The sequence below is a fragment of the Sorex araneus genome, chromosome 5, assembly GCF_027595985.1.
Source record: "Sorex araneus isolate mSorAra2 chromosome 5, mSorAra2.pri, whole genome shotgun sequence".
Lineage (NCBI taxonomy): Eukaryota > Metazoa > Chordata > Mammalia > Eulipotyphla > Soricidae > Sorex > Sorex araneus.
In genome coordinates, this window is record NC_073306.1 from 192,551,035 (window position 1) to 192,569,255 (window position 18,221).

Genomic DNA, 18,221 nt, shown 5'->3' on the forward strand with positions numbered 1-18,221 from the left:
TTCACTTTTATATCTATTATCCTAAATCTCAAAGTGCTGATGAAACATGACTGGCAATCTGTTTTTGTTGTTTTTCTTTGGTTTGGGGACATAGTCAGCACTGCTCAGGGCTTACTCTTGGCTCTGCGTTCAGGGATCACTACTGGTGGGCTCAAGGGACTATATGGGATGCTGAGGATCAAATCCAGGGAGCCAAGTGCAAGGCAAGTGTCCTACCTGCTGTATTTTATTGCTCAGGCCATGTAGATGAGCCAAACAGTTTAATAGAAACAAACTTACTTAAAAAAAATTTTTGAGGGCAGAAAAAGAGAGAGATATATGTTCCAGAGATAACAGGAACTCCTCCAGAGGGGAAAAAGCCAATCAACATCTGTTATTTTAGATCAATAGTCACCCGGTAGACATTTAAAGACCAAACAACACCCCACAAAGACCAGCCCTGAAGTATGTTCAGTAACTTACATGTGATTTTAGTTCTTTGCCTTAGATATAATCATCAAAGAAAGGAAACAGAGATAATACTATGATTTAAAGCAATATACTCACCTCAAATTGTTTCCAGAGGGACAAAGAAAATAAATCAGTTATCTCTGAAGTAATCAGATATAACTGCATTGAATCTATTTGAACCTATTCTTATCACGCTTTAAGGTAACAATTAGATAATGTATATAAATCTGTAGAACACTGTTTTGTATATAACATGTGTAAAAAAGCTTTAACAATCCTTTCTTTTACCGTCAGGCATTAAAAAAATAGACTAAATTTTACCTGAAGGCCTTGCTCGATAATCTATCCGCTCTCCTCGCCAGTATTCCAGAGGTTTCAATCGGACTCTCTTTGTCCTGCGAACATTTGGTGTGTTGGTGGGCAGTACTGTAAATAAAAAATTATGCTAGTAGTCACAAATTTGGTTTCTCTGAATACCTTTTTTAATCCTATAAAGATTTTTTTATAAGCATCTGTTTTCCTAACAATCCCGTGGCAAGGCCACAGTTGCTGTTGCTGGTCCAAACCCCACGTCCAGAGCGAGAAAGCAGGTACTCCCAGAATTTCGAAGGAAGGACACATGCGGGGCTAAAGAAGTTTTATAGTTGTTGGAGTGCCATGACGTTAATACTCGCAATCCAGATTGCTGTGGTTTACACTTTTCCTATAAGTTTCAAGTCAGGTGTGCACCATTTGTACTGAGAACACCGCAGAATGAATTATCCAAAGTCCATTGATTTTAATACGTGTTTTGGTTTGTAAACAAATAGTAATTTCTTGCACAATTTTTTTGGAAATTGTATAAGAATTTATGTATCTGCTTCTAGATATGGTATGTAAATAAAAATTTGGTTCACAAAAAAAAATTATGCTTACTATTTTTCAGTGTTACACAGATGTAACAGGTGACATCAGTGCTAGTCATTACTTCCTTTTATATATACCTTCTTATGATTAAAAGCTAGGAATGTCTGAAATTTAGTAAAAATTATATTCATGTTTATCTGGAGTTGTCTCTTTTTCAATAATAATGACTGGCAACAGGCAAATGAATGTAAACTACAGATTTAAGCCTACCTTTAATCCAGGCAAGTTTTTTCTAGCTACTTAACTTTTCTGTTTCCTTTTATTTATTTATTTATTTATTTTTTAGAAATTCTATTATTTGCATGTTTTATCTGCTGTCTACATGGTATTTCCATTAACATTTTTTTTCACTGTTTCCATCTTTTTGTTATTTTTACTCTGAGGATTTCTTTCATGTCAACATCAGCAACTAAATTTAATTCTCAGCAGACGATCTTCACATTTAGTTAATCTAGTGGCTTTTAAAATGAAATAGTATATAGTATATTCTTTAGTACAACAATGTCTATGCTTTAATTAAATCTCTGAAAGTGTCTAAGTTTCTTATTAATACTGTTGCATGAGATTAAAGAAAGTGCCTGCAGGTCTTACATGCAGCTGACCTCCTTTGATCCCTGTCACCGTAACTGGCCCCTGAAGCACCACCGAGAGTGATGTCTGAGCAGAGCCAGGAGTAAGCCCTGAGCCTTGCTAGGTGGGCCCCCCCACACACAGAAGGAAAAAAAAAATGTGTTGTATGGGTTTGGGGGTATATGGCTCAAATGGTTTCGCACATGTCAACCTGTGCAAGGCTTGAGTTTTTATTATGTGGTATAACATGGCAGCCTGAATACCACTTGAATGCGACTTCTATTATAATTATTATTCACCTACTACAAAAGCTCTAGTCCAGCAAAACTGACCTATTATTATTATGCTTGTTATTTCTCCCTCTGGTGGCTGGAACCTTTGCTCTGTAACATTTTTATATCTTTGCTTACTACTAAACTGGATCAGCATTACATTCCAAGAAAAGCATTATTTACATACAGATACCTGTCTCCCTCCAAATGAGTCTACAAAATAAAAGATTATGGGGTTTTGGCTGATGCTATTGCTTTGTTTTGTTTTGTTTTGCTTTTTGGGTCACACCCGGCGATGCACAGAGGTTATTCCTGGCTCTGAACTCAGGAATTACCCCTGGCGGTGCTCAGGGGACCATATGGGATGCTGGGAATCGAACCCGGGTCAGCTGCGTTCAAGGCAAACGTCCAACCCACTGTGCTATCACTCCAGCCCCGTTGGCTGATGCTATTAAAGAGAACTTTACTCAAGCTAGTTCCCTAGATACAACCACAGGAACACCACAGCCTCAGAGCCTAAGGAAAACAAATTACTTTAATCACACAAAGGTGGAAGTTCACATGATATTAACTAACAAATTTCTCTTTGGACATTCTCTGGAGTTTCAGTAGTCTCAGTGTGATCTGCCCATGGGCTCAACAGCTGCCACGTCTGCCTACTTCACCTTTCTTCACTAATGTTCTGTTTAGGAGGAAACTGGATAGAAATGGCAGGGAAAGTTGTTAAGAATGCCATCTAATTAGTACAGTTTTATAATTTTTCATGCATGTGTTTAAGGCCTGCAACCACAATGCTCACAACTATGCGACAAAGAGAACATAGTGAAGAAATGATAATTTACAGTGCAAATTACAAAAACTACCAAGTCTTATTAAATCTACCTACTAATCCAAGTAATATTTCTCACTGCTTGAGGAAAACTCATATTTAGAAACACAATTTAGAATAGAAAAATATTATGAAAAAAAAATCTTACCTAATTTATGTTGTATTTTATTTTCTGAGAGTTCTTTAAATCCTTTTACCTTTGAGTCATCTGTAAAATTTAAGATATAATTTCATGAACATTGTATGTTGTTTGGTGACCACTTCAATATAAGAACTTGAAATAAAAACTGACGAGAATACACTTCATTATTCCTTTTGCTTTTCACTGTTGCGGAATCAAGATTGATAAAACATTTTTTTCTATTGGGGTCAGAGAGAGAGTTCAGTGGCTAAACACTTACTTTGCACATGGTCACTCTGGGTTTAATTCCCAGCACCCCATATGGGCAGCCAAGCACCACCAGGAGTAATCTCTGAGCATCACCAAATATGAGCTCAACACAAAACAAAACAAAACAAAATTGCTAAAGGGACTGAAAAGATAGTACAAGGGCTACAATACAGCAGACCACCAGCACTATATATGGTCCCCGGAGCCACGCAGGTCGATCCCTGAGCAGAGTTAGAAATACACACTGATTTGGACTAGGAAAAAAAAAAAAAGCTTCATTACATCAAGGAAATAAAGTAATTTGGACTAGAAAAAAAAAAAAGAAATACACACTGAGCACCACCAGGTGTGGTTCAAACAAAAGAAACAAACAAACAAAACCACAAAAAACAAACACACAAATACACGGGTTTTTCTTAAATGCAGCTCACTGGTAGATGTACAAACACACATCAACACACATCAACACTACACCCTACTATGAAATTAATTCAGGAAAAATCTTTGCCTTTTCATCATCAAATAAAAATACATAAAGCACTCAATTTAGAGGTGAAAAACAGTTAAGATAAATATACAAGGAGAAAAGCAACATAAAAGGAAACAATTATAGATATGGAAAATAAAATATATCACAAACACCCAAATCTTTAGAGAAATTTTTTTTGGGGGTCATCCCCGAGATGTTCAGGGGTTATTCCTGGCTCTGTAATCAGGAATTACTCTTGGCGGTGCTCGGGGGACCATATGGGATGCTGGGAATTAAACCCGGATCGGCTGCGTGCAAGGCAAATGCCCTACCTGCTGTGCTATTGCTCCAGTTCCCCAAGAAATAAAATTTTTAAGAAAATTTAAAAACTTTATTTGGAACATTTCAAGTACACTCAGAATAGAGAAAAATAGTATGATGAATTTGATCTATCATTCAGCTTCGATAATCATAAGCACATGGTTCCTCTTGCTTCATTTATATACATATTAGCTCAACATTTTAAAATGCTAGAGTAGGCATCTTAAGTGCCAATTATTTTATTATATTCTCTTTCACAGAAAAGGCTCTTCATCTCTCTCACTCTTCTCTTTCCCCTTCTCTTGCAGTTAGGTATAATGTCTTAGAAGTCTCTAATCATATAGTCGGGTTTTAAAAGGAATAGACACTTTGGGCTGGATAGTACAGCATATAGGGCATTTGCCTTGCATGTGGCTGACCCGAGTTTGATCCCTGCCATCCCATATGGTCTCCTGAGCACCTCTAGTAAGTAGCCTGGGTGCAGAATCAGAAATAACCCCTGACCATAATTGGATGTGACCAAACAAACAAACAAACAAACAAAAGATAAAAAGGAAGAACAGGTGCTTCACACACATTAGGAGTTGATAAGAATTTTAAAAATCAAAACCATAAAAAAAAGCCCACAGAAAATACACAATAGCTCACCAAAACTTTCAAAAACTTCTTTATCATCCACATCAGAATCATTGTTTACAGACATTATATGATTCTTGATCCTAGAAGGTCCACTTAAAAAAAAAAAGTACAAAATTAGAGCATAAATATGCATATATCTCTCTATACACATGTGTCTATACACACACACACACACACACACATATATATGTACAATATACTCTCTCTCTCTTTCCCAAATGTATCCTAGTTTTCTAATGAAACTACCAGAGGTTTCCCTTTTATGAAAAAAAAGGTTTCATTTAGGTCACCAAAGCATGCACTTACAGGTCACCAAAAACATATCTGCTGCATATTACAAAACATATACAACCAAAAATACAACTAAATCCCGCAGCTGTCAAAAGTGGCACTAAATTTTATACCCTTTGCTCTAAGGGCTAGAACATACGAACATACGCATTACATAAACAATCCCCTGACTTGCTTCATAGCACTGCATGGCAGTGTAAGCACCAGTAGAAGTGATCAAAAAGAACAATTTTTTTAAAAACTCAGTCGGATCAGTTTTGAAGTCAACTCAACATTCTCTGAAAAACAATAAATTACAATAAAATTACAAATAATTTAGTACATCTTAGAAAACAATGCAAGGGTCAGACTGGTCGTACCGCTGTCAAGGTGTGCTGCCTTAGGAGCAGCCGACTCAGGCTCAATCCCTGGCACCGCAGGACAGGCCTAGTGGTCCTACTCCTCAAACTGTAAAGCAATATTAAGTTATCTCATGAAAGTCTGAAATGTTAATAATTCACCAGTCTTAAAAAAAAAATACATATTTCAGATATTATTAGAAAATTGGTTGGAGCCAGAGAGGGTACACTGGGTAAGGTGTGTGCCTTGCACACAGCCAAGCAAGGTTTGGTCCCCGACACCACATATGGCCCTCCAAACACTGCCAGGAATAAGCCATCAGTATCCCAGAGTACCTCTCTGAATATGGCAAAAAAAAAACTTGGAGAAAAAAAATAGTGACTTGATTTGTTTATCAAACGTGTTTTAAATACAGATGTACATATACTTAGATACTGCTCCTCTCAAGAGGTACAGCCTAATTCCCCTCTCCTCAATGTATTAGGATGTACCATTTTTAAAACGTGGATCATATATCTCCTGTAGACCCTAGAATATCCCAAGGGGAATCACAGATAGAAATTGTACAAATAGAGGGGCCATAATGAAGGACTAGGGGAGTACAGAAGTGAGAAGTGAAGAAAAGACAGAATTGACTGAGAAAACTAAACAGTAAGAAAGGCGGATAAACACTGTTCAAGTGAGCTAGTGACATTTCATATGAACAAAATAAAGAAGTGACTGCATCAAGCTCAGAGAACAAGTCATCAAAAGGCACTCTTGTCTTCCAATCCCTCCGATTCTTCCATTTCCAATTCTTCCCATTTTGACTTCCAAATCTTCCCTTTTTCTTAGATCAACTGTTGCAAGAAGCCATCTGACATACCAAATGGCCGCACAGAGAGGGCCACAAGGCAATAAGTGGGACCAATCAGTCATGTGTACAAGTCACCTCCGAAGTGTATCTTCCAGTTCCACTCTAGTCTTCCGAGACATGCAAATCAAATGATTATTTCTACTTCTACACCTTCAGTGAATGCCTGAGCCAGAATATTTAGCTTCCCTTAGATCTGACTCATATCACCAGTCAATCAATAAGTGTATGGAAGCCACCAGCAAAATTAAAAAATATTCTTCTGGAGTATGCTACATAGCAATGGGCAACTAACCCATTATCCTTAGAATAGATTCATACCTTTCTTGAAGAACTGAAGTCTGGGGCTCTCCAGAATCTGAGTTAGACTCTGATGGTGTCAAGAACTCACTGGTCTGAGACAGAAGAGAAACATTTTGTGTAGCAATACTAATAGCTTGATTCTCTGAACTTCTTTCATGTCTGTGAAAAGTAAAAATAATTATTTACATTTACTCTATTTTGTTTGTTCCTGGGCCACACCCAGCAGTATTCAGGGCTTATTCCAAGTTCTGTAGCCGTATGTGTGGTATTATGCAAGCCAAGTCCATAACCCCCATACTACGCCCCTGGTACTTACATAATCTTATTTACATTTCAACCAATATACAGGTGGGAAAGCATATATCATTGACTGTAACAAATATTTATTATGGTTTTATTCAATTGATTTGTTTGTTGTCTCTTAAGACCACATGAGTGAAATGATACTATTACTCCATTTGGCTAATTTTCACTGAGCATTAGTACTCCCTTATATCTATTCATGCTGTTGCAAACAGGAGGATTTCATCTTTCTTTGTAGCTCAATAGTATTGCCTTTTGTGTATCTATATATATATTGGGCTGGAGCGATAGCACAGCAGGTAGGGTGTGTGCCTTGCACGTGGCTGACCCGGGTTCGATTCCTCCGTCCCTCTCGGAGAGCCCGGCAAGCTACCAAGAGTATCCCACCCGCACAGCAGAGTCTGGCAAGCTCCTCATGGCGTATTCGATAAGCCAAAAACAGTAACAAGTGTCACAATGGAGTTGTTACTGCTGCCTGCTTGAGCAAGTCAATGAACAACAGAACAACAGTGCTACAGTGCATACATATATTAGATCTCTATTCATTCATCAGTTGACAGGCACTTAGGTTGTTTTCAGTTCTTGACTATTGAAAACAATGCTACAATGACAAAGGAGAGCTTATACAACTCTTCGGATTAGTAATTTTTGCCCCCAATGCTTCCCATAGGTTTCCCTTCTCTCCAAACTCCAAACAGGCTTTCTTGGCTATCAACTCTTGGATTATCTCTTATACACTGATAAATTTTCAGGAAGCACAAAAGAAGGTATATTATAGAGTTTTTAGTTCAATATAGAAATGCAACTCACTGGGACTGGAGAGAGAGTACAGAGGGCAAGGGGCTTGTCATGCATGTGGCCAAACCGGGTTTGATCCTAGCATCCCAAACAATGCCCCAAGCACCACCAGAAGTGATTCCTGAGTGCAGAGCCAGAAGTAAACCCCTAAGCACCAATAGGTATGGCCAAAAAATAAATTAATTAAAAAGCAAAATTTATAAAAACAACATTCGTCACTTTAGGTTGATGAATGAAAATTCATTGAAAGAGCCTAGTAAATGCTCAACACATAATACCTGGCATTCAAAATGTATACGGCAGACAGGGCCCTTGCCTTGCAAGCAGTCCACCAGGGTCCAATCCCTGGCACCCTAAATGGTCTGCCGAGCCTGCCAGGAGTGATCCCTGAGTGCAGAGCCAGGAGTTATCCCTGAGTACCACTAGATGAGACACCCCCTATCCCCCCAAAATTTACTAAGACACTAAGTTTTCTGTCAAAAAGAGTAGAGAATACTGCAGTTAATTGACATTCACATCCCATGTACTATCATATATTCAGAGCCTGAATTTACTACATCTATCAGACAGCAGAGACTTTTATGCTATCTCTACCAATGGTTAAATGACAAAATCTAACGATAAATCACTGAACGATCAAAGTACTGATTATTATGCACAGACATTACCCTGAATGATGAAAATTTTTCTCCTTGGCCAGGTCTTCTTTACTTTTCAATGAGTTCTGGGAACAAGTGGAAATTTCATCATGATGAGTAATTTTTCCAGGGTCTTTAGCATCTAAAACTTTCTGTGCTCTTGAGCTGCGCCGAGGATTTTTCTCCAGTCTTTTGTGTGGGGTGGGTTTCTTCCCAACACTCCTGGATGAGTCTTTTGCTTTGTTACCAGGCTTCTGTGTAGTGTTGTGCTGCATGGACAACTCATTTACTGGAGAAGAATTGCCAACATCAAGACCTGAAGAATTCAATGATAACTTCAAGTCAGCATAATATTTATCCAGATTATCTGGCTCAATAAAATATCCCAGCACTGTAGAATTTTTTTGTGCCCATTTATTTAATACACTCATTTTAACATAGTTCAGTTTCAGGCAACCTGGTAATTTTCTGGAGTACTTAATGGTAAAAGTTAATATTTCAGTATATACATACCACCTATCATGTCAATCTCATTTAATCCTCACAACTTGATAAGGTAGAGGTACTGGGAAGCATATGTTACAGGGCAGAGATTTTCAACTTATTGCCCATTCTACCCTGTTTTCAAAAAAATATCCTGTGCTTCACTGGAAATACGTTCTTAACTTGAAAAACAAACAACAACAAAAACAGAAAGCACATCCCACATTGCACCTGAGGCTCCCACCACCACCACAACCCTTCCAGTGTCCCCCAGCGGGCAGGAGCACCTACTTTAGGAAACACTTAAAAACTGACAAACAGATCAAAATGGATAAAAGGCCTCTACATTAACCGTAAATCCATAAGATCCACCGAGGAAAAGATAGGCAAATCCATGCATGACATTGAAGCTGCAGGTCTCTACAGGGCCACCAGAGGGCGCTCAAGACTGACAGGGGCACAGGGACCAGGAGGGGGTCAGGCCCACAAAGGGAATCCTAACAGCACAGTAACTAACCCACACTGTACTCAGAGTGACCGCAGGGTCACACAGGGGTCCCTGTCCTGCCATCACTCACTCTCAGGTCAGGCCCATTCTCAAATCTCCCGCAAGGATCTCTTTACCGACTTCCTCCAGGATCTCACACTTCCTACAGCCCCTGTTTCTGTCCAGCCATATGGAGGTGAAGTTCTCTGACCCTCCACGCAGTGACCCCGCATACTCCCCTTTTATCTGATCCCCAGAGTCTCACTCCAGTGCTCAGGGACGGCTAGAGATGGTCCCAGCCAAGATTCCTGTCAGGTGGTGCCTGGTCACCTGGAGAACCACCTGTTTCCCCCTGAGCTTGCTCTTCTTCCTCACTCTGCTGTGCCTCCTTCCCGAGTTCTCTCCACAGGCGCTTTGTCCCAGGTCCACCTGCTGGAGTGTGGTCCTGGGCTGATGAAACCCACTGAAACACTAACACTAACTCCCTCATTCTCCAGATTTTTCACTGCTCTATAAAAGATACCTCACAGGTGTGACTTCATAAAAAATAATAAATAAAACTCCTGTTGCTTCTTCACAAAAAAAAAAAATAAAAAAAAATAAAAAATAAATAAATAAATAAAAACTGACAAAGGTTATTATTTCCTAAGCAATACGCATCCTTTAGTATATTCAATGCTTGTGCAAAAAACTTTTAAGCTGAATATCTGCCCTCTTTGAGAGTCTGGACTTGTATGTTTTAAGCAAATGGCGCCTCAGTAATCTTTCTCAATAGAAATCCTTGTTACTTATCCCAGATAATCAACTTGTCAAGTTATTTATCCCTGATAAATAACTTGTCACTTATTTGTCACAACTCAGTGCTAGAGTGTAAATCTACTTCTGAGTCAAAGAGATCTTGGAAATTCGTATTCAATTTCCTTCAGGTTTTGTCCATGCACTTTTCTCAAGAAGGTTGATTTTGCTCTTACCTTTCGCTACAATAAATCAGAACCATGAGCATAATTATAAAGCAACAACCCCTGGTATCGGTAATCCCCATCTCTATTTTTCAATCTTTTATTTTAAACAATATATAAACTATGTATCCTTTACTGATCTCCCCCAACAATGATAGTCCTGTGAGAGCAGGAACTTTGAGCTTTCAGTTTTGTCTTTCCATTACTATATTCCTGGACCTTGTATACTGTATAAAGTCTCAGTGAATATCATTCTAGTAAATAACACTTCCACTGATCACCTGATTTTAATTTTGCCTGGGGATTTTTTCTGGAGCGTAGGACTATAAATCAAAACAAACCCTTGAATAGGATGGTTTTTATATGAACATCCACCATAATTAAACTAAAAACACTCTGGAGACCAGGGCGAGCTCAGCAGTGAGGACAGTGTGCTAATGCACACAACGGGACCAAGTGCAAACATGGGGCCCGCACATCCTCCCCATAACTGCCAACAAGCAGGAGTGGCCCGAAAGTCCCCCAAGCACCAACAGGACCACAGTCAGCTCTGCATACTCAGGCCGAAGCAGGCACTGAACTCAGGGTCACATGAGTACCACTTAGGGGCTACGGTTCTTCCTGGCCTACCTCCTATCCCTGGTACACCCAAATACTTACTGTGCTCTGATTTTACCACCCACCAATCAGAAGGCCGCCTGGAAACCCTTCGACTTCGAGTGAGAGTAAAACTGTTTTCTTCAGGTGCAAGTTTGTTCAATTCAGACATATTTGAAGAACGTTCTTTTTCACGTTCTTTCTTTTTCTTCTGAGTTTTTGAGAAAGAAACACTTGTCTTGCTTTTTTTGCTTCCTGAAAAAGAAAGTCAGAAAAACTATTCAAAACCCGATAAACTAACAGTTTTTAAAAAAATCACAACAGGGGCTGGAGTGATAGCACAGCGGGTAGGGCATTTGCCTTGCACGTGGCCGACCCGGGTTCGATTCCCAGCATCCCATATGGTCTCCTGAGCACTGCCAAGGGTGATTCCTGAGTGTAAAGCCAGGAGTAACCCCTGTGCATCGCCGGGGGTGACCGAAAAAGCAAAAAAATAAATAAATAAATAATAAAAAAAATCACAACAAATTAAAAGAAAATTCTAATCATAGGAATTTCTTGATTTTATCCTGTAGACTTCCATTTCTGTTTTCTAATAATTGTCCTCAATGAGATTACTAACTTGTCTCTGTTAAGTGAAAACTTTTACTCTGCTGATAGCAAACGTACCTTAGGAAAAAATTTAAGTAAGTACATTCTGAAAAGGAAAAATTCCAACTACTTACCAAAGTCCCAAAAGAAAAGAAAAATCAAATTAATTAATCATCGCCTTTTGAGGCTCCTAAAAATCAGTAATTAATTAAGTAGAAGAGAATCCCTATTTGTGCTATTTGTGCTAAGCATCCTGATACCCTCAAGTGTACCAGTGTGGATAAGAAATGATCACATGACCCAAATACAAACCACTTGTGAGATCTATATTAGTTCATAATTCTCTGTACCTCCATCATCATCCTGCATAAATATTTAGGTGTGGGTATCCAGAATATTTTTAATGGAAAGTTATACCTTAGCAATCTTTGTAATTTAGCACTAATAATACTTAATGTCTGTTAAGATAAAAGAGTGAATGATGGGACAGAAGTTTAACTAACTTTTATAACTAACTTTTTTAACCCTAACTCGTGCATTAAGATTCCCCTTTCACTTCTCCTTATTAGGAGAATCTAATTCTACCATCTTAGAATCTACACAGGTTTTAAATGATCAAGAATTGATTCAATGTGCAAAACAAAGAATTTGGAAAAGAGTGTACAGGCTTTGTACATTTTTTTTTTTTTTTTTTTGCTACACCCAGCAATGCTCAGGGCTAATTCCTGGCTCTGCACTCAGGAATACGGGATTCTGGGAATCAAACCCGGGTCGGCCTTGTGCAAGGCAAACGCCCTACCCGCTGTACTGTCGCTCCAGCCCCAGGCTTTGTACATTTAAGTTTTCTTTGCCTCTGTCCCCAAACTAAAGAGCAGTATTATACAAACAAGTGGAAGAATAATGTTCACAGCTACATTTAATATCAAGACTTACCCATAGGCTGCATCTGTTTTGGTGAAATATGATCATTGCTCATCTTTTCAGACGCTTCCAAATTTATGTTGGAATTTCTCTGTAATTTGCCTTGGGCTACATTTGACCTATTTATATTTTTATCTTCAGTCTGTTCCATATCAACCTGCTCAACAACACTGGTTTTAAAATTGCTTCTCCGGTTTTGTGTTATAGTCCTTTTGCGTTTGGATGCTTTCTTCGCATTTTCAGAATACATTTCAGATTTCTCAGATCTACAATTATTTTCCATTTCATCTGTCAAAGCCTGATGCCTAAGCAATTTTTTTGGTTCAGAGGGCTGAGATGTATCTCCTGGGTGAGCTTCAGCAGGAGTGTCATGTGGCAGAATGGCAGGTCTGGACTTGTTTGCTCTTGTAGTGCTCTCAGCAGGGGACACTGCACACTGTCTCGGAGGCCCAGTCTTCCTGGGTATAGTAATCCATGAATGACTGGCAAAATCTTTGTCTGATTCATCAATTAAAAATTCATCCTCTAACAATTTCATATCATTTTCAGGAGTTGAATGAGTTGGTGCCGTTACTACACACTTAGCAGGACTGAAACAGAAGTTATAATAATAATTAACAACAGTAAAGCTTTTACCCTTTCCCTAGTGAAAAAAAAAATTAAACATTTAGGAAATAAGTTCTTCATACTTTTTTTTTTTTTGCTTTTTGGGTCACACCCAGCGATGCTCAGGGGTTACTCCTGGCTTTGCACTCAGGAACTACTCCTGGCGGTGCTTGGGGGACCATATGGGATGCCAGGGATCGAACCCGGGTCAGCCGCGTGCAAGGCAAATGCCCTACCCGCTGTGCTATCGCTCCGGCCCCCAGTTCTTCATACATTTTAAAGTACAATTCACATGTCATAAAAATTTTCCCTTATAAATATCTTCCTCCTTTTACATTTTTATATCATATCACATTCATTTAAATACTACTGGGATCACAAAAAGCTAGAACTTGAAGGAACTATATACATCTATTAATCTGATACTCCATCACACATTATATGTATTTAAAAAGACGAAACCCAGACGCCAGTGTGGCAGTACAGTGGATAAGGCATTTGTCTTGCACACAGTCAATCTGGGTTTGATCCCCAGAACCACATATGGTCCTTCAAGCCTGCCAGGAGTGATCCCTGAGCACAGAGCAAGCATTAAGTCCTGAAACCTTCCAGGTGTGCCCTCCTCGCCAAAGAAAAGAAAGAAACCCAGAGGTAATTAAATAGATTAACAGTCGAAGAATACATGTTATCATTTTATAAACATATATCAATTTGTTTATATGTTTAAAAATAGATGACTCAGATATAATTACACAAATTATATCAATTTGTGTAATAGATGACTGAGAGCCTAAGTTTATTCACATCAAAAATTGAGTGTGAATAAGATTGTGAGTGAAATACCTTCAAATCTACTTAGTATTTTAAGAAAACACTCTTAGGCCCAGAGTGCCAGTACAATGGGTAGAGTGTGTGCCTACCCCAGGATGCCACAGGGCCCCACAAGCCCTGCCGAGAGTAATCCAGAAGCAGAGAGCCCAGGAGTAAGTTCTGAGCACGGCCATGTGTGGCTCAAAAGGGGGAAAAAAAAAGAGAGAGAGAGAGAGAAAAAGAAAAAGAAAAAGGGAGGGAGGGAGGGAGGAAGATAGTATTAAGAAAACTTGGATAATGGTCATAGAATGTGAAAGAATGTCTCAAAGAGCGCTTTCTAAATAACTCACCTGGCTTTACCTTTTTTCCTAACAGTTTCTAAAAACAAAGCTGAAAAACTTTTTGTAGTTTGAGGCTGACATCCATACTCTAACTCTCGCACTGTTTTCTGAGATATTCCTGATGGTGCCCTCTGTCGTGGTCCCTCGGATACTATATTCTCCATTTCTATTTCCTTCAAGACATCTTTATCTTCAAAGTTTAATCTAAAAAATTGAAAGAAAGGCAAGTTAAATGTCCCCAGCTTGTTGAGCAATGTTTTCCTCCAGTGGTAACTGAGACTACTCACAAAATTTCTTATGGGACTTTAGATTTATAAATGGGAATTCTAACCCAAAATATACAAGCAAAATGCTAAAAACAATAAAATTCTGCATTTCCCATTTTCTAAAGTGAGAGAAAATACTGGTTAAAAACTATATACCTTGGGGCTGGAGCAATAGCACAGAGGGTAGGGAATTTGCCTTGCACACAGCCAACCTGGGTTCGATTCCCAGCATCCCATATGGTCCCCTGAGCATCACCAGGTGTGATTCCTGAGTGCAGAGTCAGGAGTAACTCCTGTGCATCTCCAGGTGTGACCCAAAAAGCCAAACAAACAAACAAAAACACACTATATATCAAGAATATGTGTACCACTAAAGAATGTTTTCCAATATTTCATATAAATTTGAACCATCTGGAGAATCTTAATAAGACAGATTGATTCTCTAGGCCTATGGTAGGGGCTGAAATTATTTCTTAGAAATTTCTTGATGATACTATTGTTCTTAATCCTAAATCACGTGCTACACTTTAAAAAATAAAATTCTGGGGGCTGGAGCAATAGCAGTGGGTAGGGCGTTTGCCTTGCACTCGGCCGACCTGGGTTCGATCCCCGGCATCCTCTATGGTCCCCTGAGCACCGCCAGGAGTAATTCCTGAATGCAAAGCCAGGAGTAAGCCCTGAGCATCGCTGGGTGTGACCCAAAAAGCAAAAAAAAAAAAAAAAAAAAAAAAAAAAAAAAAAAATTCTGGCAAGAACTTAATTTCTTGATTCTACTCACACAAGTCCCTAATCAGAAACTACACTCATTGAACAGGTTCTTTTTTTTTCCCCAGTGGTAGGTATCTGCAGGACCAGGAGATCCTGGCAAACAAACCTGGGGCTTAGGCATGCAAAGCAGTTTAGCTTCCTTCAACTACTGCTCTACTTAGCCTTTGGGCTTGGGTTTACCACTCATCTTAGCATGCTAATCCTTCCTACCCTACAAGTGGTCTGATACATCATTTCTCTGCAATTAAAAAATAACAGAAAATAGAAAATGTTTCTCTTTGAAACTTGCAAAAAAAAAAAAAACTCTATTCTTAGGGAAAAAGAATTCCCATACAAATTATTAAAAACATTCTGGTTCCCCTTCCCCCAAACCCCCACCAGTGCTGGAGAAATAGTACAGGAAGTAGGGTGCTCGCCTTAATATGTAGCTGACCCACGTTCTACCCCAATAACCAAGAGAGTCCCCCAAACACTGCCATGGGTAATTCCTGAGTGCAGATTCAGGAATAACCCGAGTATCACTGGGTGCAGGCCTTTCCCCAACTTGTCTGAAGTACACTTCAAGGTCCTGCTTACCGAGTATAAACTTACCATGTTCTACTTAAATGTATCATGAACATCTGTGAGGTCAGTCTCACAGGAAAATATCTCAATATTGTAAAATACACAAAAGTACAAACTACCCATTTTTTAATATATGTCAAAAAAAATTTTTTTTTTTTTTGCTTTTTTGGGTCACACCCGGCAATGCACTGGGGTTGCTCCTGGCTCATGCACTCAGGAAATACTCCTGGAGGTGCTCAGGAAACTATATGGGATGTTGGGAATCAAACCCGGGTTGGCTGAATGCAAGGCAAACGCCCTACCAGCTGTGCTATTGCTCCAGCCCCTGTCAAAAAAATGTTATACTTGAATAGTCACCTTTTCTTGGTTTTAAGAAAAGCTGTACTTGAAGACAGCTTATTTACAGAATTTTCAAGAGTGTAGGCCTCTCTCTTCTGGTCAATAGATACATCAGCATTTTTTAAAGCAGATGTTTTTGTATTCAAAATAACAGAAGGTGACCCAACAGATAAGTAAAATTCCTCTTCATCTTCATCATGATGATCTTTTCTATTTCTACTTGAAATTCTTCTCGAGTCATGTTTATTTTTAGAATCAGTTGCCAAAATTTTCTCACAAACATGCTGAGTCTGACCTAGAAAAAAATACAAAGATATTTTAAGTAATTTTTTTGCTAGTTTTTAATTGTAACTATATTAGAATCAATCAATGTAATTTTAAAATTCAGCATTAGTTTAATTAGAATTAGTTGCAAATAACTTACCAGTCATTAAATTTGTAATCTAAGGCCTATAATTAAAATATGAAATAACCTTACAAGTTCTAATTTATGAAATTATCAAAGTGACCAAACACATGCACTTACTCCATGCTTTGAAGTTCAGAAATGATGAAAATTCTCAGATGATTCATTATTTTATTAATACAATTTAGTCAAGAGTTAAGCCATCAACACACAGCAAACATAATCTTATATAAGAAATGGAAAACTAGGTTAGTTAGATGAGCACATATTTATTTATAGATATGTAAATATAAACAAGATGGTAGAGACTTACTTTTGCCTCCTTTTCCCTATAAATACAACTAACCCTACAAAAATTATCCATCAAACAACAAAAAGGTCAAAGACAGTTGAAGAAGGTATATATGTTTAAGAAACCTGATAATATAACCAGTAGCAACGTTGTCACTAGTTAAATATTCAATTGCCTGGGTGCTGTTTTCAATCTCCCATATACTGCTCAGATAGGGCTCGAGAGGTCTGCAAATCAGAAAAACCAACAGACAGACGGAGAGGAAGAAAACCTTGTATTCTTAGGCCAAAAGACATGGAGACAGGAAACATAACAGAGACATAATGGTGAACCCCAATTTCCACTCCACAATCCAGGCCTCAGAGTATTATATGCTTCCTTGGGGACAAAGGAGCGAACCTAGACAATCGGGGCCACTCTCTAAGGATTAAGTGACAGCAAGAGCACAGGGGCAAAGCCCTGTACCGACTCTATTAAGCTTCAACAACCAGAAACTGCAGGCATGATCCATAAGCAGTTGCAGAGTGATGAAGCCTCTGATTTTCCGAGGTCCTGTGATGCTCTGATCTACTGGTAGAGCAGTACAAGACATCAGACCACCGCGGACCCTGATTCACAGGGAAAACACTGATCAGCAGTCTAATTTGAAAAAGGAACTGGTCGTTAGGAGCTACATCTTCCCAGTGTTATCAGGAATTAAGAGTCACAACAGCTCCAATCTAATCCCTCGTGTCGAGAAGCAACCCCCATTCACTACATTAACAGCAGGAATCCAAAAGGACCATCAAAATGTGAAGAAGTCAGAGAGAGCAAAACTGTCTATCTAGAGTGCTTTGCATGTAGGTGGTCCGGGTTTGATCCCTAGCGTTGCTTAGTCCCACCCCTTGAGCACCACTGGAGTGACCACTGGCCTAAAACAAAAAATTAAAAAGTACTGTTTGAAGATGTTTGCCAACATCCAGAGACTATAAAGCCAAGTTCCCGGAAGAGAGAGATGCAGTCTCTTGCACCTCGCCGGGCTGTCTTCACCAGAGTCTCTCGGAGGGGGCGGGTTGAGTTTCCCTCCCCGCCCTGAACAGAGCCCTGGCAGCTTAAGACCTCCGGAACCCAGTCACAGCCACGCTCAAGGCCACTCTCCACACGTTCGGACAAGCCTCACTCATGAAGGAACTGGAAGAGGAACCCAGGTGTGAGGGACCCAGGGCCGAGATCTCCAAGGTTGCTCGGATAGGGACTGGGCCTCTTCCACCCAGATACCCCATTCTGGAGTAGCTAGGCGGTCACACCCAGAAACTGCCCCCAGCACTGCATAATCCCATCAATGGCCAAAATCCAGAGACTATAAAACCAAGGTCCGGGAAGCGCACAGCCACATCGCGCCTGACAGCCTAGTTCTCCCTTTTGGTGAACCTGGCAAGC

At 39.3% G+C, this 18,221-nt stretch overlaps 1 protein-coding gene across 1 annotated transcript in view; it reads right to left on the minus strand.

Annotated features, from left to right (window-relative positions):
* CENPC (centromere protein C) overlaps positions 1–18,221 on the minus strand; it is a 48,766-nt gene that overhangs the window by 17,081 nt on the left and 13,464 nt on the right. The window contains exons 7-15 of the mRNA XM_012935419.2: positions 16,123–16,399; positions 14,177–14,371; positions 12,423–13,000; positions 10,962–11,153; positions 8,403–8,688; positions 6,652–6,792; positions 4,857–4,939; positions 3,176–3,235; positions 772–876 (exon numbers count right to left, since the gene is read on the minus strand). Coding sequence (XP_012790873.2) covers positions 772–876; positions 3,176–3,235; positions 4,857–4,939; positions 6,652–6,792; positions 8,403–8,688; positions 10,962–11,153; positions 12,423–13,000; positions 14,177–14,371; positions 16,123–16,399 — 1,917 coding nt within the window. The remainder of the gene's footprint in view (positions 1–771; positions 877–3,175; positions 3,236–4,856; positions 4,940–6,651; positions 6,793–8,402; positions 8,689–10,961; positions 11,154–12,422; positions 13,001–14,176; positions 14,372–16,122; positions 16,400–18,221) is intronic.